At 40.5% G+C, this 25,005-nt stretch overlaps 1 protein-coding gene across 5 annotated transcripts in view; it reads right to left on the reverse strand.

Annotated features, from left to right (window-relative positions):
• The window catches only part of LOC148347011 (BAR/IMD domain-containing adapter protein 2-like), a 40,491-nt gene extending 16,139 nt beyond the window's left edge, over positions 1 to 24,352 (reverse strand). The window contains exons 1-6 of one of the 5 annotated variants that reach the window (XM_088323734.1): positions 24,094 to 24,352; positions 12,318 to 12,393; positions 9,889 to 9,975; positions 3,536 to 3,597; positions 1,061 to 1,132; positions 848 to 985 (exon numbers count right to left, since the gene is read on the reverse strand). In XM_088323734.1, coding sequence (XP_088179860.1) covers positions 848 to 985; positions 1,061 to 1,132; positions 3,536 to 3,597; positions 9,889 to 9,975; positions 12,318 to 12,393; positions 24,094 to 24,141 — 483 coding nt within the window. In that variant the 5' untranslated portion in view covers positions 24,142 to 24,352. Of the gene's footprint in view, positions 1 to 847; positions 986 to 1,060; positions 1,133 to 3,535; positions 3,598 to 4,444; positions 4,521 to 9,888; positions 9,976 to 12,317; positions 12,394 to 24,093 lie in introns of those variants that run through there. The other 4 variants (XM_088323735.1, XM_088323736.1, XM_088323738.1 and 1 more) reach the window with 4 other exon arrangements.
• Between the last annotated feature and the right edge of the window lie 653 nt (positions 24,353 to 25,005).

A 25,005-nucleotide genomic window follows, 5' to 3' on the forward strand; every position in this document is an offset into this window, starting at 1 on the left:
AGTTCCGACTTAAGCCCCAATGAGACGCTGTGGCATGGCCTCACGACAGCCATCATGCCAGACTTTCCAGGAATCTGATTAGTCCTGATCAATGGGCCAGACTGATCTGCAGCTACAGGAAGCATCTTGTTGAATGTATTTGCTGCTAAAGGATGGTGCCACAAAATATTAACTCATTCCATGCCATAACGTATAAACAGGTTTTCAGAGGCAATCCACCTGCAAAACGTACAAATGTTGTGTTTTCTTTGAAAAAAAATATATTATGAAAGATTTGGCACTGCTCATCAGTAAGTAACAAGCATCTGGGACCGATTTCAGTATGATAAATCACCATTAGATGGCAGAAGTGGCTGGATCATCTCTTTGTTCACACATTGAGGATGCCCACACTTCCTAATGTTTTCCGTTTCCGGCGATTACGTGTGTGTGGGCGGTCCATGCAACGAGTCGGTGTAGTGTAGCAGTGTGGTCGCAAGACCTGGACAAATTGGCAAAAGGGCTTCATCGGAGTTTTTTCCTTTTAAAAAAAGATGACGAGTGGACTTCTTCTGGTCAGAAAGGGCGATCACGTTTCGTGTACGCCCGTGGGACTGCGATCGTCATGGTGACCGAAATGATGTGATCACTTTACTGGTTTGCATGCTATCCTCACTACGATAAGAAATAAATGTTTGGGTGGTTTAAGTTAAAGCACACACAGTTTTTTTATTTGTGTAAGTTTGACTAAGATCACATCACATTTGATTTTGATTTCATGCAGAAATGTGAGACGTTCCAAAGGTTCAGATACATCATCATACCACTGTAACTAGACTTGCTAATACAACCAGCCGCCATTACCAACCTGCACATCCTTGTCACCGTACTTGGCGAGCGTCCTTCCGCTCTGACTTTTGCGTCGCAGCCTCTTCAGTTCGTTTTGGCACTTTTCCAAACTCTCGCCTTTGCTCTTGTGCTCAGTCTGGTATTTCTTAAGCGCCGCCTGTGTGGGCGGTGCAGCAGAACGCTGTTCAGCTGACGGTCAGCATCAGGCACAAAAATGCAGGTCGGCGCTTACGTTGAGGTAGCGAGCGTCCATTTGAACTTTCTTCTCCAGCTCAGTCAGCAGCTCATTGTGGAACGACTTCAGCTGTGCACAAAAGAAAATATATTGGAAAAATATGTCTCAAAATGCCGAGGTGATTTTAAATTTTCCTTGCGAGCATGTTGGTTCAAGATCAGGGGATGCTGTAATTGTGGCCTGGTTGAGTACTTTTGAGACATTTTGGGGTTAAGGGCTATACAAATAAATGCGACTTGACTTGATTTGTCTATTTGATAAAGTTGATGTTTAGACACTCAAAATAAAGGAGAGAAGAACTCATTGGATTTTTAACTTGCACGGGAAACAGAGACTCCAAACCCTGATAAGAAATTCCAACCTGTTCTAAAGGCCCTACCCTGAGCCTTTTTTTACTTAACTTCCTAAGTTACAAAATCAGTGTGGAAATAAAAAAAAAACAGCAACATGATTGACAGATGGTGAAAATGATGTAAACATTGCATAATCGTCAAAACTTCCTCAGAAGGAACTCTCAGCTAAGCTTGGACTGTTATTTTGGCTTCATATGCGATTGGCTAATTCCCCGTTTCGGCCCTGCCTAATAAATTATAGCACAGGCTTTCATATCTAACTCACACAGGCCGCCCTGACGTTGAACTTTTACTTCAAGGCGAAGGCCTCAAATGGCCCACGGGTCGTCAGATTGAGACCCCAGCTCCAGTACAACCTCGTGTCTATCTGTGAATGCCATTCTTGATACCACCAATCAAGCCAAGCACACTTGGCAGATAAATAGTGAAGGAAATTCAATTGCACTTTACCTTATATGCAGTACTTAACTCTTGAATATCATAAATTCCGGACTACAAGACCCTACTTCTTGGCTACTTTAAATACAGTGCGGCTACATTTTTTCTATTCGTGGTGGCTCCAAATACCAAAGACAGCGGTGATGTCTAGAAACATTAGTCCAGAAATTAGTCCATGATTCTGACAACATTGTTCATAAAATACAGAACAAGAGCAAGAAGGAGATTTGACAGTACTGTATTTTTTTGCACTATAAGGCACAGACACCAAAAAAAAAAGTCATTTGTCATATTTTTCATACAAATCGAACTGTGAAGTGCATAAAAATCAGTGTTTATTCAGGTATAATGGTTGGGCTTTTAGTGTAATCAATCGTATACTGATGTATTCTGCAAACTTTCAATTTTTTAGCCAATTTGGGTGTTTAAATGAAGTGTATGCAACCTAAAAATATTCTAATTGCTGACGCCATCTTCTGGCTAAAAATCATCATCAATCAATCATATTCCTTTTGTTGCACGTGCAAGTATGTGGAATTCTTATATGCACTTGAATAAACTCTTCCAGTTTCATCTTATTAGGGGTTTAGGTTAGCATGTGGACTGTGTTTAAAACAGTCTTCTTACTTTCACCATTCTCATCCTGGAATGAATTAAAACCACAGCCACGCGCGTAGTATTACTCTGTCCCTCTCCCCCCTCCCCTACAGCGTAATACGCTTCATGGCCAGAACACTGATGATGAAAGCAGATAAGCGTGGTGGAATAAGATATATAATGGCTCTTTGAAATCAGTGGGGCATTGTTAACACAGTTAATAGAGAAAATACTTACATTTTAGACTTTTTAAGGACACCTCAAACTACTCACCCACCCTAAAAGCCCGCCTTTTAGTCTGTAAAATACGGTACTTTATTCAATATTTACAATGCACTTACATTATTTCAACTATTTCACCCACAAATCAAGACCTCAATTCATCCATCCGAATTGAACACGAGTGGAACTTATCGAAAACGCTACACCTATCTTTGTGTATCACCAGTCATTGTCAGTTTATTGGAATTACCTTTCATCTTCAAGGAAAGGTGCCGAGCGAATGCAATTGTTTGGTTACTATGGCAATCACCAATTACAACAACACAAAGAGACGACTTCTTATGTCAGATGTCAGTGTTACACTATTATCCATAATATGGTTGCCCGGGCTCTGTAATCGAGAAACACAGGGCTCACATTTACAACAACACAGCCCTCATTTGCGTGTTCTTTCAGCGCAGTAGTAAATATGTTATGCTCATCTTTGTAACTGCATCTTGAAAGGTCACACGATCCAAAAAGAAGTGACAAACAAATGGGAGCAGGACTAAAAACGACGTAGCTGAAGGTGATGTAATAAAAGGATGCGAATTAGTTCACCTTTATGGCCGATTAAGTCTGCCGTGGGGTTTGTACAAACACTAAATTGAGTTTTGTTCTTAAATTTGAGAATCTGGCTTTTAATCAGGTAACCTCTGGGGTGTGTTCCGGAATTAACGGAAAACATAAATAACAATAGCAAGTCCTGATACAGCTTACACAACATAAAAAGGGCAAAATATAAAAGGCAAATGTACTACTGCTTGTATTGTAAATCGTATGTGATTGTATGCTCACTATGGCACAGACGTGTAGGGCTTACCATCTCCTCCAGTTGAATTTGGATACGACGATGGACTTCAGCCATCTGAAACAGAACCTCCCCTGTGGAAAACATGAATGCCATCAGGCCACCATTGCAAAGGAAGACGGCATGCAGGACACCGCAGGTCAGAGGTAAGATCTTGGGCTCGAGCCAGAGACTGACCTGAAATTCAGGTCCGGTCAGGCCTAAATTGTCATTGATAACGTTCGGGTTTGAGCTTGGCTTTTCCATCGCTGACTTTAAAAACTGTTTTATCTCCTCTGTGGTGTGATTGAATGTAAGTATAGATAACTACCCTTAGATGTAGCTATCACTTTGAGAATGAGCGCCACTGCTTGTTTATTGCAGTAACGATAACTTTGTGACATGTTATTCAAATCTAATTGTATGTGAATTCCGTGAGTTAAAAAACAAACAAAAAAACAAAAAGTGTTAATCTTCCAAAAATCGGGGAATTTTTGACACACCAGACATTGTTCTGTCTTCTTTTAATTGTGGAGGATCCGCGCGATGCATTAGATCCCTTTACTCGCGCAGCCCACATCTGTACCCAGAGAAGCGAGCTCATTGTGGGGTTTAGAGTTGGCCAAAATTACCCCTCTGCCCTAGTCCTCACAGAAGATATGAAATTTCGGGGTTTCTTCTAGTTCGGTCCCTCAAATCAAGTTATTTGGTCGGACTCGGGCCGGATTATTTAGGCCCGATCTTACCTCTACCGCGGGTGACCATGCTAGGGTAAACTCGCGGAGTCGAGGCGGAGGGACACAGGAGAAGGGTAAGCAAGCAAGTTGCCGATAAAGAGGAAGACAGATGAGCAGCAATCGAATCATAACATTGATGACTAACAAAAAAAGGCCGCCATTAAAACAAACTAGCACGGCACATGCACACGCACGAGTTACCTACATGCTGTTTCTTCTGAATATGTGGTGCGTTGCAAAAACACAAAAAGAACAAAATCAGCCATTAAGTAAAAATGTCTTCACTTCTTAAACAACAGCCGATTTGAGATGAATAGTAACGACACACAAAAAGAACAAAATCAGCCATTAAGTAAAAATGTCTTCACTTCTTAAACAACAACCGATTTGAGATGAATAGTAACGACAGCAACAGTGTTTACACTCGCGTGTTACTAAAACACAATTGCTTTTCTCGGCAAGGAGTACTGTAATGCGTTAAGATTTTGTAACTTCACTGTCGACTATGTGGTGCATTACTTGCTTATACTGTAATTCATTAAAAGCAAATCATTATTCAGTCTTCTGGTTGCAAAATTCTCCTGCATCACTTTCTTTTTGACATACAACTCTGGAACCACCAGCAATGTTTGTTTGACAAAAAAGGTAAATGTTGCACCTTAACTAAGTGTTGTTCACACAGACACATACGAAACAACTCAAACATTCTCAACCGCGTTGCTGAAACGGCAACAACTTCCAGTTTCTGATTATCACCAGCGATAATGTTTTCATTTGGGATCGTATGTATATCTTCTTAGTTTGTCTGTGTCTACCCAAGAAAAGGAGAAAGGAGTTATGACCACTATCTTTCGCAGGCAGTCAAGGTTACCCTAGATGTGAAATATGCAAAAAAGCTGACACACCACTTTTGGTTTTGTTGACCTAGCATTATTTCCCCCTAGGAAGACATTCCAGTCCCCTCGCCCATAACAAAATTGAATATCTAAACCATATTTCAGAGACAGTCACATAGGTTACCCTAGGTGTTAATCCATCTATCTTTCCATTATCTGCTCCGCTTATCCTCAGTAGGGGTACTGGAGCCCATCCCAGCCATCTTCGGGCAGTGGGCAGGGAACACCCTGAACTGGTTGCCAGCCAGTCGCAGGGCACACAGAGACAGACAACTCACTCGCTCATTCAAATCTAGGGACAATTCGAACCGAGCAATTAACCTGACATGCATGTTCTTTGAATGTGGAAAGAAACAGGAGTGCCACGCAAGCACGGGGAGAACATGCAAACTCCACACAGGAGTTTGATCTCATGACCTCAGAACTGTGCCGCACACGCGCCAACCATTGCGCCGCCGTGCTGCCCCCCTGGGTGTGAATAATGCCAAAATGCTGACGCAGCGCTTTCGGTTTTGTTGATCTAGCATTTTCCCCCCAGAAAGACATTTCACCCTCCCAGTCCAGAACTACATTGAATATCAACAGCATCTTTTACAGGCAGTAGCTGAGAAGGTAGAGCGGTCGTTTTAGGACCAAAGAGGTCGCACTTTTGATTTCCGGCTTCTTGGAGATGAATGGTGAAGCTTCCCTGGGCAAAGACACTGAACCCCGACAAGAAGCTGCCTTGCATGGCTGACTCTGCCATCGATGTGTGAGGGTACATGTGTGAATGGGTAAATTGTGAAGTGTATTGTAAACAGGGATCAGAATGGAGATTTTCATTTTCAGCTGAAATAGCCAGGGTCCAGGGGCCGTAGGCCCCGGCCAGGTCCAGGGCGGAGCCCGGTGGGGGGCCTGAAGCCAACAGCATTTATCTTATTTGCTATGTGAAAATGGCACTAGAATGAATTAAATCCAACAAAACAGAAACCATGTATTTATATATATATATATATATATATATATATATATATATATATATATATAAATTTAAAAAATAATAATATATTGACATTAAAAGCATTTGTAATATTGAACATGATCATGATGATACAAAATAATTTATTTTTATGATCATGTTTATAACAAATTTTAAATTTTGTTTATCCTGTTCTAAATATTGTATAAACACAAAAGATAAAATCATTTCATAAATAAATAGATTTATAAATACCTCAGATTGGGATTTTCTGTCACACAGGGGAACCAGTGGTTGACTGCTGCTAGTATTTGAAGTGGAAGGATTTGGAACGGCCAATAATGTTGAACCGGTGGTGTTACTGTTAGTTTCACTGCAGATTTTAAATGCGGATCCGAGTGCATAATTTGATCGCCGGCAAGCTATTTTTGCTTTGTGCTTGTTCATTTTAGCATGATCGATCCGTGCCACACAACCTCGCGTACCATAATTGATCAGATCGACACAGTATAGACACTTTGCTTTCCCTGGAACATCACACTTTGCGATGAACTGGCTCAAAGTTTCTGTAACTTCCTCGATCTTTGCGCCGATTTTAACGTTTACTGTGACAGTCTTCTCCAGCCATGACCACTTAAATTTATTCTTGATTCCTTTATCAATCTCGGAGACAAAAGCCTCGTCTTCTTTTCTTAGTATTTTCATATTTACTTTTTCAAACACTCATTTCACCGTTTGAAAAGACCGGAAGGAGCGCCATGTTTGAGAAAGCCAATGCTCTGAACAAAAGCTCCGCTGATTGGTTATCAGCGAACCTATCGACCAATGGTCTAAATGCTAACTTGGGGTGATGAAACAGTCACGTATCATACCTCACCCCCCCAAAATATTTTCTCATCGAATTTAGACGATTTACGGGAATGACCTTTGGGGTTCAAAAACAGCGGAAATCCGTAGATCCGCGGAAAATTCTGATCCCTGTGTAAAGTGCTTTGGAAGTCCTCAGTGACTGGTAAAGCACTATATACATGCAGTCTATTTAGAATTCAGATATGTTATACCAGATGTGAAAACTGCTAAAAAAGCAGCATTTTTATTTTTGCTGACTCAAGAACTTTCCCAGTAAGAAATTTAACTCGCTCAGGCCCGACTAACCCTGGCCAGGATCACCATCTTTTACAAGTATTGTAATCAGGTAGGTCAGTCTAGGGATGAATGACCCTGCCAAAAATGCAAATGCCACCCAAAAATGCTTTCGCGTCTCGACGAGTTTGATATGCTTAAGGCACACAGCCATTCTAGTGTTTTATTTCTGTTCACATAAGAAACTCAAATCCTTATACGCTTCCAAAACGCTATCTGACATATTCTTTTCGTACAAAAACACTCACAATTAAAAACTGCAGCTACTGACGAGGCCGATGAGCTGGAACGCCAGCCGGCAGCCCTATTCCGATTCTCGCATCTTGCAAGTTCTCCAGCTTTTGTTACTGACGTAACAAGCACACATGTCCTGGCTCCTTATATGGACGACAGGGGGAAGTGGAGTGGCTTGCTTTTTTTCACCTGCACACCATATTTGGTCGGTGCGGCGGAAGACCTGACGCGGCAGCTATCATTATTCCTCCTCCGCATTTTCTAGTCGAGCTCCACTTGTCTTTTTTTAGCAGACAGTGTTTTCTCTGCAGAGACAGACTCGGTAAGGAGGGAGGCAACCGGGACGAAATAGAGGAGGCGGCAAGGCAAGAAAAATAAAAAGAGGAGGTGGTAAGGAGTGGGACGGTAGCCATTCAAATTCACTCATTCAACGTGACGCTTGGCGACACTTGATGGAGCGCACGCAAGTGCCCACCCACACACGATTTGATCTCTTTCCCCATTCATAAGAAAATAGGTACGCAACGGAATACAGACATCCCTCGGGTTTTCGCAGTTAGTGGAGACCAGAAGCACCTGCAAAAAGTGAAATTCCACCAAGTAGTGTTGCACTTTTTTGGGGGGGCCGCCTTCATTATAGCATACTTATCAACTGAGAATGCGGAGGGAAAAATTGAAACTCAGTATGTATTTTAAATTACTTGATGTTTATTTTGAAGGGGTCTTTGATCAAAACCATGCCGATTGAAAGTGAGCTAGCGAGCGAGAGACAGAGAGAACAAAAAGAAACCCAGTACGCAATTTAAATTAGCTGATGCTTTTCTAGGTTGGGCACGGCTTGATGAAAGCCCTGCAGTCTGTCACACAGAAAGATTATATAGATAAATAGATACAGAGACAGAGAAAAAGACAGTGGGACAGAGATGCATTGGTTAAGAGTCATAATGAAAGGAGCAGGACACAAACTCTTCTCAGTGAGATGTAGGACACACAGCAGGTGTCCAGGTCACAATTCAGTATGGTTGACGCTATGATATAAATTGGCCAATCAGGTCTAGAGGTACAAGCCAATCTTGGCTGCCCCCGCCCCTACTATAGCCCTCTCACATAGCCAAGCCGGTACACAGAGTAATTCCGCGAGAGAGGTGCTGTTTGTGCAGGAAGCCTTCGATGTTAATTTCTTTTTTTTAACTAAATGGCCTAACGGCTTGAATCTTGGCGGCGCGAAACATTCCTCAGTGGTGCAAGAAGCATCCAAGGTTGTTTTTTTCCCATTTTTAGTGTTAAAAACACACTTCTATTTGATAGCATATGACCTATTTTTCATAATGATTAAGTCATGTGCGGCCCCTTCTTTAGGTTTATTTATTTTCCCCATGTCATAAGTCAAGTCATGCAGAAGTTGAGTTTTTCCTTGCCCTCATGTAGGTTTTAGATCAGGGGATGTTGTAATAATAGTCTATGCAGCCCCTTGAGACTTCTTGTGATTAAGGGCTATACGAATAAACATGACTTGACTTAAATAATTTTTTTCTCCCGCGAAAGAGTAAATCAGCAATAACTTAAGTGCGAAGGGTCTCTATACACATAACTGAGTTATGTAATTAGGTCCCTTTGGGACTCATTGTAATTAAGGGTTATACAAATAAACACAACTTGACTTGACTATTTCGTTACGGTTGCAGAGAAAAAACATGTAATCAATTTACAGCTACATTTAGTTAAAATAAGGAATACTAGCCCATCAACCAAAAATATCAAAATATAATGACACATATCTGTATAATAGTTCAAAAACTACTAATGTTTTTTTTCAGTGCATAATATGTCCCCATTGTCCATTTTATGAGTTTACAACAAAAATACTAAGAAAACAATACAAAACATCAAATTTATTCCTTACACAGGGATCTCATACATTATTTTGCCTTAATTTAGAAAAAAAAATAAAAAAAATACTATAGAATACTACTACAGAAATTCCATTAAAGAAAAAAAATACTAATACAGCAATGTAACATTATATACTACAAAAATACTATAATACAAAAATACTACTTAAGTCATTTGACAAAATACTACCGTTATTCTACCCTCAAAAATATTTTATTGCGCACTATTTTGTCTTTGTTTTGACTATAGCATCATTGTTCCCATCAGCCAATCATGTCACTGTTATTTGATTGCCACACCCCTTAGGGCTGATCTATTTTTGTAACCTTGACGATTTAATAAAAAGAGGGGGCTAAGGAGGGAACGGAATTCTGTTATCTGAAAGCTTCTCTCCCAGTTCTCCTTGCAAGTTCAAAATCCATTGATGTTTTCTATCCTTGTTTCAAGTGCCTAATAAAGTTGAAAGTTAATATTTGGTCCTTCGAGCTGGAACTTAGACCTAACCCAGCCAGCACAAGGACTCACCGAGCTCCTTGGCGCCTTGGCTGTCGCTGGCCACATCGCCCATTCGCACCAGAGCGTTGAAGTAACCCTTTGCTGCGGATGTGACACCTGCAAAAACGCAACATGGAATAAGTCCAAGTAGTATTTTTGTAGAAATATTGCTGTACTATAGAATTTCAGCAGAAGTAGGTTTTTTTTTTTTTTGTTTTTTTTTTAAGTATTTCTGTATTATAGTATTACAGTAGTAGTTTTTTTCAAGCATTTCCATAGGAGTATGTCTGTAATATTTTAGATTTACTGTAGATATAGTTTCTAATAATTCTGTAGAATTATTTTTGTCTCATTTCAGTAGTGGGATTTTTGTAGCATATATGTAGTATTTTGTAATATTTCTGTAGACTTACTTCTAGATCACAGTTTTACTGCGGTAGCGTTTACAAGCACTTCACCCGAAATTCAAGCACTTTATAATCCTTTAATACACGACATTAAGCATGCGAGTGTCAAGATTGCTAATGACCAAGCAATAAAAGCAAAATGCGAGCTTTCAATCAAGACGCGAGATGCTGGGCGAGCGACTCGGAGGAACATGGAACCAGAAGATTGAGAAAAGAAGATTAAGTTCAGCGCAAAGAAGTGAATATGAAGTGAAGCGCTTATGCTAAGTTTTGTTATGAAACAGCTTTAAGGAGTCGTGGCAATCATATCTGTCAAAAGCAGGGGTGTCGAACTTGTTTGAGCTCGGAGGCCACACGATAGAACTATAACTCCCCGGGGGCCGGATTAGATTACATTAAAGAGAAAGAAAAAAAGGGAAGGAGAAAAAAAAGGGAGTGAGCAAAAGAAAGAAACAGTGAAAGAGCGAAAAAAAGAAACGGTGAAAGAAAGTTGGAGAAAAAAAAGGGGTAGACATCAAGAAAAAAAAAAAGGTAAGAGAAAGAGAGAGGGTCAGGGATAGAGAGAGATAGAGACAGATTGGAAAAGAGGAAGAAAGGGACAAAAAGAGAAAAGAAAGATAAGCGAAAAACAGAAAAGGGAGAGAGACCAATTGATAGTGTAAGAAAGAAACAGGGGGAAAAAAAAGATAAAAGGAGGGAGAGAAAGACAGAAATAGAGTAAGAAGGAGAAAAAAGTGATAATGAGACAAATAGATACACAAGAGAGAGAGTGAGGTAAAAAAGGTAGAACAAGAAAGAAAGCGAGAAAGGAAAGGGAGAGAGAAAGAGAAAAATGGGTACATAATGAGAGAAAGACAAGAGAAAAAGAGAGCAAAGAAAGGGTGAGAGAAAGGGAGATAAACAGACGTGTCTAGGTTTAGGGGTTCTGAGAGCAGTCTGCAACAATCGAGCGCCCGCTTTCCAAGTGGCCTCCATTCCCCACTTCCTGCTCTCGTTTCAGTTCTCACCACGCCGACTGTCCCAATTACAAATGTATCCAGTGCATATATACATCTTACTTAAATGCAGAAGACACACAAAAGCCACACATTTTACACACTCAAACATACAGAGAAAATGACCAATGTTTGTTAAAAACTTTTTCAAAGTCCACTTAAGAAAAAAAATCTATAATCGACTCTGATATCTAAAAAAGTACAGTGTTTATATTGAAACAAAAAGAAGAATGATCCGTCTTATTTCAATTGAATTCAAACTTCAAGCACACTGTACAGTATAAAGTCCAGTTAAAATGTTGTGAGGGGAAAATATAGTAAATGTAGTTGATTATTATTAGGGCAGCGCGGCAGGGCAGTGGTTAGCGCGTGTACGGCACAGTTCTGAAGTCATGAGATCGAACCTCCTGTGTGGAGTTTGAATGTTCTCCCCGTGCTTGCGTGGGTTTCCTACGGGCACTCTGGTTTCCCCCCACATTCCAAAGACATGCATGTTAGGTGAATTAGCCGGTCCAAATTGTCCCTACGTGTGAATGAGCGAGTGAATTGTCTGTCCCTGTGTGCCCTGCGACTGGCTGGCAACCAGTTCAGGGTGTCCAATACCCGAAGATAGCTGGGATGGGCTCCAGCACCCCCGCGACACTACTGAGGATAAGCAGCTCAGATAATGGATAGATGGATGGTCGATTATTAATTTATTTTATTCAAATTATTAACTGGCCTTTGTAGTGTTACTTGAAGAAAAAGAATAAGATGAAGAACAACAAGAACAAGAATTACAATAATAATAATAAGAAAAGGTTGACAAATAAAATGCCCAATCCCTAATTTATGAAACAATGCTTTGTAGTATGAACGTGAAGCTTCCCTAAGTTGCCATACCTATAAAGAACTTCCTCGTCACCTCCTTAAACTCAGAAAGGCTAACGGTCTCAGATGCTCTTTACAAAACAAATCAAAGCAGGCGGAAGAAGTGAAGCAGCATGCTGCGGGAGACGGCCGACAGTCTATCCATGACGGACCGGGAATTGGGGTAACCCCCTCGCGAGGTACTCACTCGTCAGCGCCTTCTCGTAGCTTTTGCCCATCGCTACGAAGTTCTTCAAGCACGGGTTGAACTGCTCCATGATGGACTGCGGCGAAAACACAGGTGAGGGGGTTAGTTGGGACCGGTAGTCAGTCAGCGAGGGAGTGAGTTTGGCAAGAAAACCTCATGGGCGTTCATTTACCGGGCCACACAAACACACACACACACACACACAGTAGGAGGAGCTTTGCAAGGGTTCAACCTTGCCTAACCACCCGCTAAACCTGCAAATTAATTTTTGCTCAAGCGCGGTATGACATCAGTCGTGTGGTTTGTGACCACGGCGTGATTTTGACTTTTACATATCCAATTTTCCGCGAGTATAAGGTGCACTTTCAAACCCCAAATTCGCCAGACAATTAAAAGTGCGCCTTATACAGTAATTCCTCACCGTATCACGGTCGGAGGCGGGTAGACAAAAATGCTACTCAAGTAAAAGTACTATTATTTCAGAAAACTATGACTCAAGTAGCAACATGGCAGCTGGGTGATTAGCATTTAACCGCATGATGTGGAGGTCCAGAATTCGAGTTCAGCTACGAAGGCTTTCCTGTGTGGAGTTTGCATGTTCTCTTCATGCCTGCGTGGGTTTCCTCCAGGCAATCCATTCCAAAAACATGCACGTTAGGCTAATTGGCTGGTCCAAATTGTCCCTAAGTGTGAATGGTTGTCTGTCGACCAGTTCAGGGTGTCTCCTGCCAGGGTTCCTACGGCTTTAGGAAAGTTAAATTCAAGATTTTTTAAATCAAAATAAAGACCAAATGGAAAAAACTAAATTGAAAAATGAATTTTAAAAAAACTAAGCATTTTCCACGTGAGTTAGAGGAAATTCAAAAAATATATAAACATTAAAAAAAAAAAAGAAAACACATTTTGGTCCAGTTGAAAATTGTCCATCTGAAAAAAGGTTGTAGACATGGAAAAAAATAAAAGGGATATTTACAGTACATCATGAATAATCAGTCATAAATTACTTTTTTTAATAGTTTTTAGTTAAAAAACATAAATGTTATCATGTGTTGAGATTTTTAAGACTTTAAAAAGTTGGATTTTAGACATTTTAATGCCAATTAAGGCCTTGATTTTTAGAATAAGGAATTCAATGTCTTAAGACTTTAAGGATCCGCAAAAACCCTCCCTGCCCAATGATAGCTGGAATGGGCTTCAGCACCCCCGCGACCCTACTGAGGATAAGGTGCCGATAGTGGATGGACAGATGACTCAAGTAGAAGTAAACAGTAGTCATCCAATGACTTGCAGGGTTGGTACACTTTTTTCATGACCATATTGTAAGTGACCAATTTATTGTCATTGTAACATGTGATACGCACAACAAAATTAACGTTCGTCTCTGGTACAGTGACTAAAAATAGTGTGATGAGATAAAATCAACCGTCTTTTCTGAAGTTCATCTACACCACTGGTAGTTCAGTGGTGAGAATTCAGTTGTCTTACTGCTGCGATGTGTGTTCGATTTCTGTTGCATCCAACAGAAAAGTTTAAACTGAGATTTGATTCCGAAATCCAATCAAAAATTAGGGCTACGTATTATACACCCATACATTATATATATCTATAAATATTATATCATTGAATAGTACAAGTTTGAGATTCTGTTTGGAACAATTGAACCCTGGTGTCTATCTATCCATCTACTCTGGTCATATCCCTCAAGAGGAGTGATCGAGAGCAAGACAAACACATACAATAACAAAGGAAAAAAAAAAAGGGAAAAGGGGCAAAAAACACACACACACTTTTTGTCACAAGAGGAGCCAGTTCGCAGGTGTTTGAAATCTTTAAAAAGTGTTTGAAATTTTATTTTGTGTTTTCAAAGATTGAAAAGTGCTTGAATTTGTGGTGAGATGCTTGTTCTATCCATCTACCTACCTTGGTCATATCCCTCAAGAGGGGTGACCGACAGCATACGATAACAAAGAAAATACAAGGGAAAAAAAAATTGCAAAAAAACACACACAAACATTTTTGGACCATAGCCAGCCCCAATGCCAAACATCCAAACAAGTTAGGCACCTCGGCACCCAAGTTGGTCACGCTTTCGTCCGTCCAGATGAAACAGAACACAAGAAAGCGGCCATGTCACTCGGGTCAGGGTGACACAGCACTCTTTTGTTTAACAGCAGGGCCCGACAGCTTTCACGGGTTTACCCCTGCCGCATCATACAGGTTGCCTGCCCATCCCTTAGAACGCGTCCACACATCCCACAATCCTTTTACAACACCTCTCCACTCATTCCTATCACCAACAAAACCAAATAATATTCCTATGATATGGGAAACACGGCAGTAGGAGGCGCTAAATAGTGCACAATGTCCCTCTAAGTTAAGGGGTCTCAAACTCGCCGCACGAGGGGCAATTGAGGCCCCCGTCTTAATATGAAAGTTAAAGGAAAAAGTGTGTATTATTTTCCCAACAGACATCGCTGTATTCTGTCGTGCCACCAAAACCGAGTGCTAAAAGCACAACGGAAGAAGGCAAAATACTGAGACTAAAAAAAAATGACTGTTAAGTTTATTCTTTTATAGTATGGTTCTTTGCTTCTATACCACTGCTAGTTTGTTCTTGCTACATTTGCCAACGCAGTCTATTATTTTGTCTATATATTTGCTGTCGTGTATGGTTTGTTTCGCCTAATATCTCACCATTTTCCAATCATGTTCCTGTGCTTGAATTCCCACATTTCTTGGGTCTGATCTGCTTTTTTTCAACATTGAAAATGTAATAAAAAGAAGTTGTTCAGGGGGGCGGGGCTTCGAATCCCTTATCTGAAGGCTTCCAGCTCTGTTCTACTTGCAAGTGAATGTCTTTTCTCCCCATTTTGGAATGTCCATCAGATTTAAATTTGACAGGGACCGAAACGCACCTTTACTTTTGAAAAAGAAAAAAGAAAAAAAAGAAGAGAACAAGACAAGAAAAAAAGAGTGGTTTGCGCCTGTGGCAGAGTTCTGAGGTCATGAGATTGAACCTCCTGTGTGGAGCATGTTCTCCCTGTGCTTGCGTGGGTTTCGTTCGGGCACTCTGGTTTCCTCCCACATTCGAAAAACATGCATGTCAGGGTAATTGTCCCTAGGTGTGAATGAGCGAGTGAGTTGTCAGTCTCTGTGTTCAGGGTGTCCCCTGCCCACAGACAACTGGGATGGGCTCCAGTGCCCCCGCAGCCCTATTGAGGATTAGCGGTGCAGATAATGGATGGATGGATGGAGAAAATAAGAAAAGAGAAATGAAAAACACAAAAATAAACACCAAAATTAATGAAAAGAAAAGTTTTTTTTTCTTTTTCCTACATTTTCCTTTTATCCTCGTTTTCCTTTTTGCCTCCTTATTTTTTTGTTCATTGTTTTGTCTTTCTTTGAATCAGGATGGGTAAAAAATGAAATGAAATGATCTGCATTTATATATCGCTTTTCACGTCAATGACTTCCCAAAGCGCTTTACAATGTGCTCCACTTTTCCCAATAGCGGCCTTGCAGCCATGTAAGGTGCTAACCTGCTTATTGGGGGTATTAGGGGTTCAGTGTCTTACCCATGAACACTTCGACATGTAACACGGAAGAGCCGGGATTCGAACTGGGATCCCTTGATCCAAAGACGAGCGCTCTACCTCCTGAGCTACTGCCGCTCCATTCATCCATCCATTATCTGCACCGCTAATCCTGGGAAGAAAATTTTTGCTTTTTGCTCACTTTTAGTTCGTAGTCCTCCTTGGACTCATTTTCAGTTGCACTCCACATAACAGCGACATCTAGTGGACAAATCTTAACCACTGTCCCTTTAAAACAGCGCAATGTTTTTATCAGCGCTGCTTTTGTGGAAAACCCCATTTGTCTCAACCGCACCAGAGCTGCAGCAGTCCCCAACTCAATTGATTTTGAGACCCCTGCTTTAAGGATTATGTTCAAACCAAGTACTGTCATCCCCGCGTATCCTCAATCGAGAACATTCACAAGGAGCACAAAAGTAGGACGAATGGCTGTGTGGGGCTGTCGTTTTTCTTATGTAAGGCGGTGAGGGTGGGGGGCCTGTGGGAAGGGGGTACCTGATGTAAAGACCTGCATGCGTGTGTGTGTGCGCACGCGTGCTCGTCTGGGTGCACGCGGGTGGTTAGTGTATTTGTGTGTCGTGCATTTGCGTTTGGTGTGGTGAGTCAGCGCTTACATAAAGAGCAGCAGGTCGGTATCACGTCGGGCTGTAAATTGCTGCACAGCCGAGTGGTGCCACCGGTGTGGGTGCGAGGGGGGTCTGGGAGGAGTTGAAGGGAGTCTTAGAAGGGGTTCTTGGCTCAAACCTGAGTGATGGTCAGGACGTTCCAATTTTGTCTGACTAAAGTCAACACAAAAGCGTACTCAGCAGTGTGAAGTGTGTGTATGATGGAAGGGGTGTATTATGTGTGTATTGGAATTGGAGCAGGGTCTCCAACATGGTGCCTGTGACACCTCTAAGGATAATTGAGGTACCCGCGGACCTGTTCTGACAATAACCATTGCTGGATTATTGTGATTTTTTTCTTATTGATTTAACCTGGTAATAACGTGCTTCATTTTTATTTTAGAAATCCAAATTTCACTTTATGGGCTTCATGAACCAAAATATATATATTCACAAATTGACGGTTTTGAGCAATCAATAAAGAAAATAGAATGACATTCTATATATGTATTAATCTTTGTAAATGATTTATTTTACAGGAAATACAATAAACCAAATTCCAATTTGTTTTATAGAGTGAATGAGCAAAGAAGTGTTTTTTTCTTAGCTAGCTATCTGGTTACCTTTTTAGCTCTGTAGATAATAATAATAATAATAATTTCCTTTGTATTGTCATTCTTTGTAACAATGTACACAGAACGAAATGTCGATACACCTGACCCGTTGTAGCGAGTCGATGCAGCCGCAGCCAGAGGGCGCCGCCATTATACCAATTAGGTATGTCTCGGTCGAGGCGCGAACCAGCGACCTCCCAGTCTCAAAGCGGGCACACTACCATCTAGGCTACTGAGCTGGCTATCTTCCTACATTTTTATCCATTAAGCAAGCTATCTAGCTTTCAATTTTTTTTGTTAAATTGTAGCTAGCCGGCCAGCTTTAAATCTGGTTATTTAGGTGCCTTTTTCTCTTTTAGCTAGCTGGCTATATTTTAGTTTTTACCTTGCTAGCTAGCCATCAAGCTACACATTTTTGCCATTTATCTTGTTTTGTGTTTTTTTTGTTTTGTTTTGTTTTTTTACACTTTATGCACGTTTTCTAGCAAACATCTTACCTTTGTTTGCTAGTTATCAGGCAAAATTTTGGCCTCCTTACAAGCTTGCTATCTAGCTTTTTATCTGGCTATTTAGTTTCCTTTTTATGCTTTTAGCTAGCTATCTAAGTCACTTTTTGTTTTTTTTACCTGTTGTTAACTTTTCTAACTATCAAACTACTTTCTAGCCATTTAGCAAGCAGTCCATCAAAGTTGCTATTTTAGAAACTCATCAAACTGGGTGCCCTTTGTGCTAATTTTGTGCAAAAATTAGCTCTCAGCTTGAAAAAAAAGTTTAGAGATCCCTGATTTAGAGGTAAGATAGGGCCTAAAAAATCCCACCCTGGACTGGGTTATTATAGCCCAATCTTGACAGAGGGAGGGAATGAGCCTGTAACTAACACAAATTTTCATATATATGAGTACTCGGGAGGAGGAAGATTTCTCTCAGGTTGATTTTTTTTAAAATCATCCATTGTTCTGTTTCTTTTTTTATTTGTGGGAGATCCACATGATAGATTCCATCCCCCTCTCGCATAGTGCGGCAGACGTCTGCGGAATTTACAGTGCTCTACCGAGTGCACCGATGCGCCAAAGAGGATATATAGATATATATATATATTTTTTTTTTAAGTGAGCAAGAGAGAAACCTCGTCTGGCCCAAACCTGAATGTAATGATTGACATTTTAGGCACGACTCAAAAAAAATTTCGGGTAACAACAAAATAATTTCACAATAGCCGTTTTGTATGCTTGGGCATATAATTTTATTCTGACGCTCCATTAAATAATTCGTGATCATTTAAATGAGTTGATTATCATTAAAATTTGGCTTATTGATCAGTACTTCCAATCGCTGTAGGATACTCTCCCTTAATAATTCTTTTCGAAATCAATGAACTGTAAAATTTACGACTTAAAACTAAAACAAGATAAGGTTTCTAGGATTTATTTTAAATTCTGGTGGTAGATCTTTGACACCTCCTACTGGTTAATTTGACAACCAGTTAATTTAATTCCAAACCCATACATTTAAAGTAATTTTGTCCACAATAGAGATGAAATCTAAAGCCTTTTCATATGTTATTTTAATCATCATACTATTTTCACAGTACCAGAGACGAATTTTAAAGACTTGGGAATACAGAAAGTTATCTTGAAATATATAAATAGACACAAAAATTACAAACCTGATCATGAATCTGACTCAAAATGAGAAGAAAATGTGGTCACTATAAATCTTCGTAGTTTGTATTCTTTGTATTACACTCTTTCGATTGCATTACAATACAGAGACATCTAGTGGTCACATACAGAGACACCGCTACTTCGGTTCGCTCCGATTCAGTGCGTCGCGGCTCTTCACCGTACATTGTGTTCTGCGTTTTGATTGGCTAAACGGAGGAAGATGCCTTCTATTGCCAACAACTTGGACCTCCATACTCACTAAACCTGCTAAAGAGCCACATGCCAGATCTTTGGCGATCCCTAGCACTTTCAAAAATGATGACATCCACATGACAGAGGCAAAGTATTATGTAAAGTGGGTCCTTAATTCATTATGTTGTGCAATTAGACAGCATTTTTTTTTAATTTGACAGAAAATAAGTTATTTGTTAAAAAAAAACGTACAGTGCTTTTGTTACACAAATACTTCAGCCTGTGAATTGGGTTGTTCAAGTAACAAATAATGGTTCTGACCCCCCCATTAACTGAGGTTATACACATTACATACTGTCCCTTTAAGTCAAAGAAATTTGCTAACTTGGATAGAATAAAAAAATATATTGTTTGTGTGTGTTTGACCCAGCTTGACATGCTGGGATTCAGAGTGTCTCTGTGAGCGCAGATGGTGTTTGTCTGTTTGTCTTTCAATGAAAACAACAATAGCAATCTCCGCCCACGCTCAAAACTCCCCGCACGGCCATCGTCATCGTCACGACTCGGTGGGTTTGCCTACGCGCACGCGCTTGCAGTTGAGTCACGGCAAATGTGCACGTTTGCCTTTTTGATCGTGCGCAGAGAGCAAGCAGACAGCGAAAGATCACCGAGCTGCGGCCTTAAATAACCCAAGACACCAAGTAGCTCTGCCACTTCCAGCAAACAGCAATTTAGGCCTAAATAGCTTGTGACTACCGTAAACTTCAGACTAAGAGCTCGTCCGATTAAATCCACATGGTAAAATCTAAGTACGAAACTCAATTTTGTCTTTGGAAAAGCTTAAAGAGCCATCAAAATGAAATAATTCAAGTCAAATTACAGTGCTATGAAAAAAGTCTTTACACACTTCCTGAATTCTGTTTTTTTTTTGCATATCTATCGCTCACAAAAAGTTTCAGATCATGAAAACAAATTTAAGATCACACAGTGACAAACCAAGAAAATAGAAATTGGGTTTTTGAAATGTTGACACCATTTATTAAAAACGAAAAAAAATAATCTGGGTTCCAAGTACATCACCCCCTTCTTAAATTACAAAGTAGCTGTGACTAACCGCAGTTAAAAAAAAAAAAAAAAAAAAAAAAAGCAGAGTTCACTTCCACAGGGTCACACCCAGAATTGATTGTCGCCACCTGTGTTGAATCCAGAAAACACTTAAATTGAATCTGTCAGACAAAGTGAAGTAGGCTACACAATCTCAATTACAGGATTTACTTATTGCAAGCCAAAGAAATTTCAGAAAATATTGGAAAAAAATCCGGAAAAGGTCACAAGGCCATTTCCAAGAGTGAAGAGCTCCAGCAAACCACTGTCAGAGCCATTATCCACAAATGAAGAAAACTGGGAACAGTGGCAAATTTTCCCAGGAGCAATGTTCCCTCTAAGCTGCGCGCATGCACAATTGTGCACTGCCTGCACATTCTTAGCGCACAAGAAAATCTATCCAGCGCAATGTTCCCTCTAAGCTGCGTTTGTGCGCGCGCAATTGTGCACTACCCAGAGCTTTTCAGCGCACAAGAAAATCTAGCCAGCTCACAAAAATCAGGGCTCGAAATTGGTAATTAAGAAGCGAATTAAGTCAAAATTACAGTGCATGAAGGTAAAACTGACATTGTCTTCTAAATGCGGTATTTTGAAGTCGAAGTAGAACGAAGTTGAGTGAAGTCAGTAGAGTTTTTGGAGAACCGGCTTTTTCGGCGAGGCTCACTAAAAGGAACCGGCGCTTCAGGTTGTTTTTGCTTCTTTCATCCCTATATGATCAAATATGTGAAATTATGCACAAAATGACTCAAAGGAAGGGGGAATAGAACAAAAAAGAAAAAAAAAATACCGAAATGAAAAAGTAGTGAAAAGCTGAGTAAAAGAAACAAAAGGAAGCGAAAAAAATGAAAAATTCAGAAAAAGCCAGAAAAAAAAGAAAGGAAAAAAGTGAACAGAGAACAAAAAGAAAAAATAAACACAATGAAAGGAATTAAAGAAAATAAAAAAAAAAAACAGGGAAAAAGAAGAAAAAGTTTGTGTTGCATTCAAATAATTTCCAATTATACCAAGTCAATCTTGTTGCCAACATTGTACTTCCACTAAAAAATGTGATTAAATACAGTTCTGTATTGTGCAACTGACTAAATAAGCCCCCAAATAGGTTAGTATTATGCGACAAAAGATACCAGGAACAAAAAAATTGAAATCTTGTGAAATAATTGTTGTAAAAAATGAAATGATCTGAAATGAAATGATCTGCATTTATATAGCTCTTTTCAAGTCAATGACTTCCCAAAGCGCTTTACAGTGTGCTTCACATTTCCCAATAGCGGCCGTGATCTGTGCAGCCATGTAAGGCGCTAACCTGCTTATTGGGGGTATTGGGGGTTCAGTGTCTTACCCAAGGACAAGCCGGGATTCGAACTGGGATCCCTTGATCCTAAAACGATCGCTCTACCTCCTGAGCTACTGCCGCCCCAGTAAAACAAATGACGTTTGTAGGCCGTACAACCTTTGCAATAATACATTAGTCAATTCATTCAAAAGTCAAACATTTTTTTTGCATTGCCGGAAACTCAGCAAAATGTAACTTGATATCAAGTTTTGGACATGTTTGATAATGGATTAGTTGCCACACTTGGGAATGCTATTGCTCACCGTTGTTTCAAGCGTTGCTCACAGACTGTGTGTGAACGCTCAGACCCGTGGAAAATTAGAGGGTACATTTCCTAGGAGTGGTTGATCAACTAAGAATACACCTTAAGAGCTTGACAGCGGCTTAATGGTGAGTTTACAAAAGAACCTCGAAAAACATCCAGGCTCCTCCGTGTTATATGTCGAAGTGTCCTTGGGCAAGACACTGAATCCCTAATGCCTCCGATAGGTTGTTGCCTTGCATGGCTGACACTGCTATCGGTTAGTTAGTGTGTAAAAGGGAAAATTGTGAAGCACCTTGGTTTGGATATGTCTGATGACCTTGGAACAGATTAAACCCGTTTCAATTCATTTCAATGTAAAAAACTTGTTTTGATTTACAACAATTTCACAATACGTCATTGCTGGGACCATTAAAAGTGTATTCACAATGATGTTGGTGTATCACAGGTCAATATGTCTAAAACAGAGCCAATATCTGCTATTTACATATGCGAATTTTAATCTTGCGAGTGCATTCAAGACTTAATTTATTTTTAGAGCTTGCGAGTATATTTGTAGCTCTACATGTTTAAATAATTTGATAAAAATCTCTCCCCATATACAATAGGTGTTGGGTAAAATGACGGTAATCCTGTATGTAGCTTACAGTTACAGGAAGTTCCTCCCATTATAATATACCACTGGAAAAGGCCAACTTCTCATCTCATCTCATCTCATTAGCCGTACCGCTTATCCTCATTAGGGTCGCGGGGGGGCTGGAGCCCATCCCAGCCATCTCCGGGCAGTGGGCAGGGGACACCCTGAACTGGTTGCCAGCCAATCACAGGGCACACAGGGACAGACAACTCATTCGCTCATTCACACCTATGGACAATTTGGACCGGCCAATTCACCTGAAATGCATGTTTTTGGAACGTGGGAGGAAACCGGAGTGCCCGGAGGAAACCCACGCAAGCACGGGGAGAACATACAAACTCCGCACAGGAAGTCTGGAGCTGGATTTGAACCCACGACAGGTTCCCATGACATGAACTGTGCCGCACAAGCGCTAACCACTGCGCCGCCGTGCTGCCCCAAAGGCCAACTTATTTTTTAATTTTTTTTTTGAAGATCCATAATTGATACATTACCCTTGCAGTAACACATTCCATGATGCCCTGTTTAGGTGTAGCATGCACCCGACTTCTTGACCGTAGGGGTGATGACGCTTCACTAAACATTGCCATACAAACTAATGCCAGCTGCAGTTAAATCACCAGGGAAGGAGGAATGCAATGGCCACGCTAAGCCAACAGAGAAGTGTCAGCGTCATAATTAAGCTTAAAATTCTAAACATTTTCCATCCTTAAACTATGCATTACAATTCAAGCATGTAAAAATTTCAAGCAACCGTACAAACCCCGTATAATCCGAACCTCCATTTAGGCATGTTAAACTCGCTTTTATAAGATGCTAGCTTTATCAATCTTCTAATTGAAAGAACCAAAGCCAAACAGAACATATCACTCATAACTTCTTTGTTTAGATAAAGTAAAATAACCAGAGTCCATTTACTTGTCTGTAAATTAAAGACCATTTGTTCAGAGTTAGTGTCATAATGTATTTTAAAAATAAATTTTGCAATACTTCATGAATCCAAACACCGTTTTGTAATTATTGGCCACTAGATTGAACTATGTTGTCTGATGTGAAGGAAAACTAGTCGTTGGAGGACAGCGTAGCAGCAAGATGACAGACAAACATGGCGGTGACTTCTAGGTAGGTATTCCCCAATGTAAAAAAAATATACAAATTCAAATCATTTTTTTCACTGAAGTTTTTTGTACTAAATTACACTGTCCCTTTTATAGTGGGGATGTCATACTCTAACCAGTCGGGGCCGGAAAAAAGAAAAATGAAATAAAAAGGGATAGGACAAGGAGGGAAAGAAAAAGAAGAAGAAGTAATAAAATGAGAAGAGAAAGAAGGAGATAAATCAATAAATAAATCCAGCTCCAGCTGCTTTGTGAGAAGGCACCTGGCTTTGGCGACATCAAGTGGACATATTAAAACTGCAACTCATTTTTCTCATGCGCTTGTCCCTACCGTTACTACGCAAGCCTGATCCGGCCTGCGAGCCATACGTTTAGCACCCCTGCTTGCAGGCGAAATTTGGCAACCAGGTGTTAACAATCCTGGTAATTGGAATCACCTGAATTGAGGATTAAAATCCTCCCAAAACATGCAGCACTCAAGGACTAGGTTGCCCCCGGCCGAGACCCCTAGCTGCAATAGATGAGTATTTGACAAACAAAAACCCCAAAACTTGCCTCTCGCAAGAAAATGAAAACATTAATAACTGTGTAAAATACGATTGACAGTCACCAACAACCATTCATTCACAATGATACGTGTGTCTGTTCTGTTACCTTGTACACGTTCTCCGTGATGCGGTGGACCTCATCGGTTCTGGACATGTTGGCGGGGAGAAGAGAACTCAGACAGACTCGTGGAGGGAAACTCAGTCACCGAGTGCTTCTTTTCGTGTTTTATAGGAGAGTCCCACGAACGCCTCACCGGCGAACCCACGCGTGGTCGCACACGCAGAGGCTGATAGCGCCGCCTTCATGGAACCTTGGAGAGGAGGACTCTAATGACGTAACAGGCTACGGCGTTCTGCTCCAAGGTACAATTTCCCACTTAAAAACGTAGGAATTCCCAGTACGTGTTTGGATTTTGAGTCAAATTGGAATTCAACTGACTGGGAAATTGCAGGGCTAAATTATTTGATGTATATTTTTCGATGGCAATTAACGTCACATCTATTGCCCCGCCCACTGCAATGCGGCGCAATTCCTTCCGAACACAGCAGCAGTTTTCATAGAGAACCCCAATACTTATGGAGGACCAATCATCCCATATGGAGAAATACACGTATCAATAAATAAGTGTAATGTGTGTTTGTGTGTGTATATGTATGTAATGCGTACCTGTCAACCTCCGCGGCTCCATACCTGTCAACCTGTACGGTTTTGCCGTACAAAGTACGTTTTTTACGCATTTTAAGACGAGTACGACGTACAAGGAAATCTGTACGGAAAAATGCAAATTTGTCAACGTGTTTATTTATGTAGTTTAACATGTTATATTGAACATGTGTTTCGTTATATCATATGTAACGGGTGTAATAATAACTTTTGTTTTATTGAAATTCCTGCTGAAATATGTGTATAGTTTTTGGTAAGTGTCCTGCAAGGATGAGTCCAACAGTGCCATCTGCTGGTATGGGGTGGGGTTTGGTTTTGGCTTCTGACATATAACCGGGAGGCGGGGTATGTTAC

The sequence above is a fragment of the Urocampus carinirostris genome, chromosome 19 (genome assembly GCF_059441175.1).
Source record: "Urocampus carinirostris isolate Australia breed hairy pipefish chromosome 19, RoL_Ucar_1.0, whole genome shotgun sequence".
Lineage (NCBI taxonomy): Eukaryota > Metazoa > Chordata > Actinopteri > Syngnathiformes > Syngnathidae > Urocampus > Urocampus carinirostris.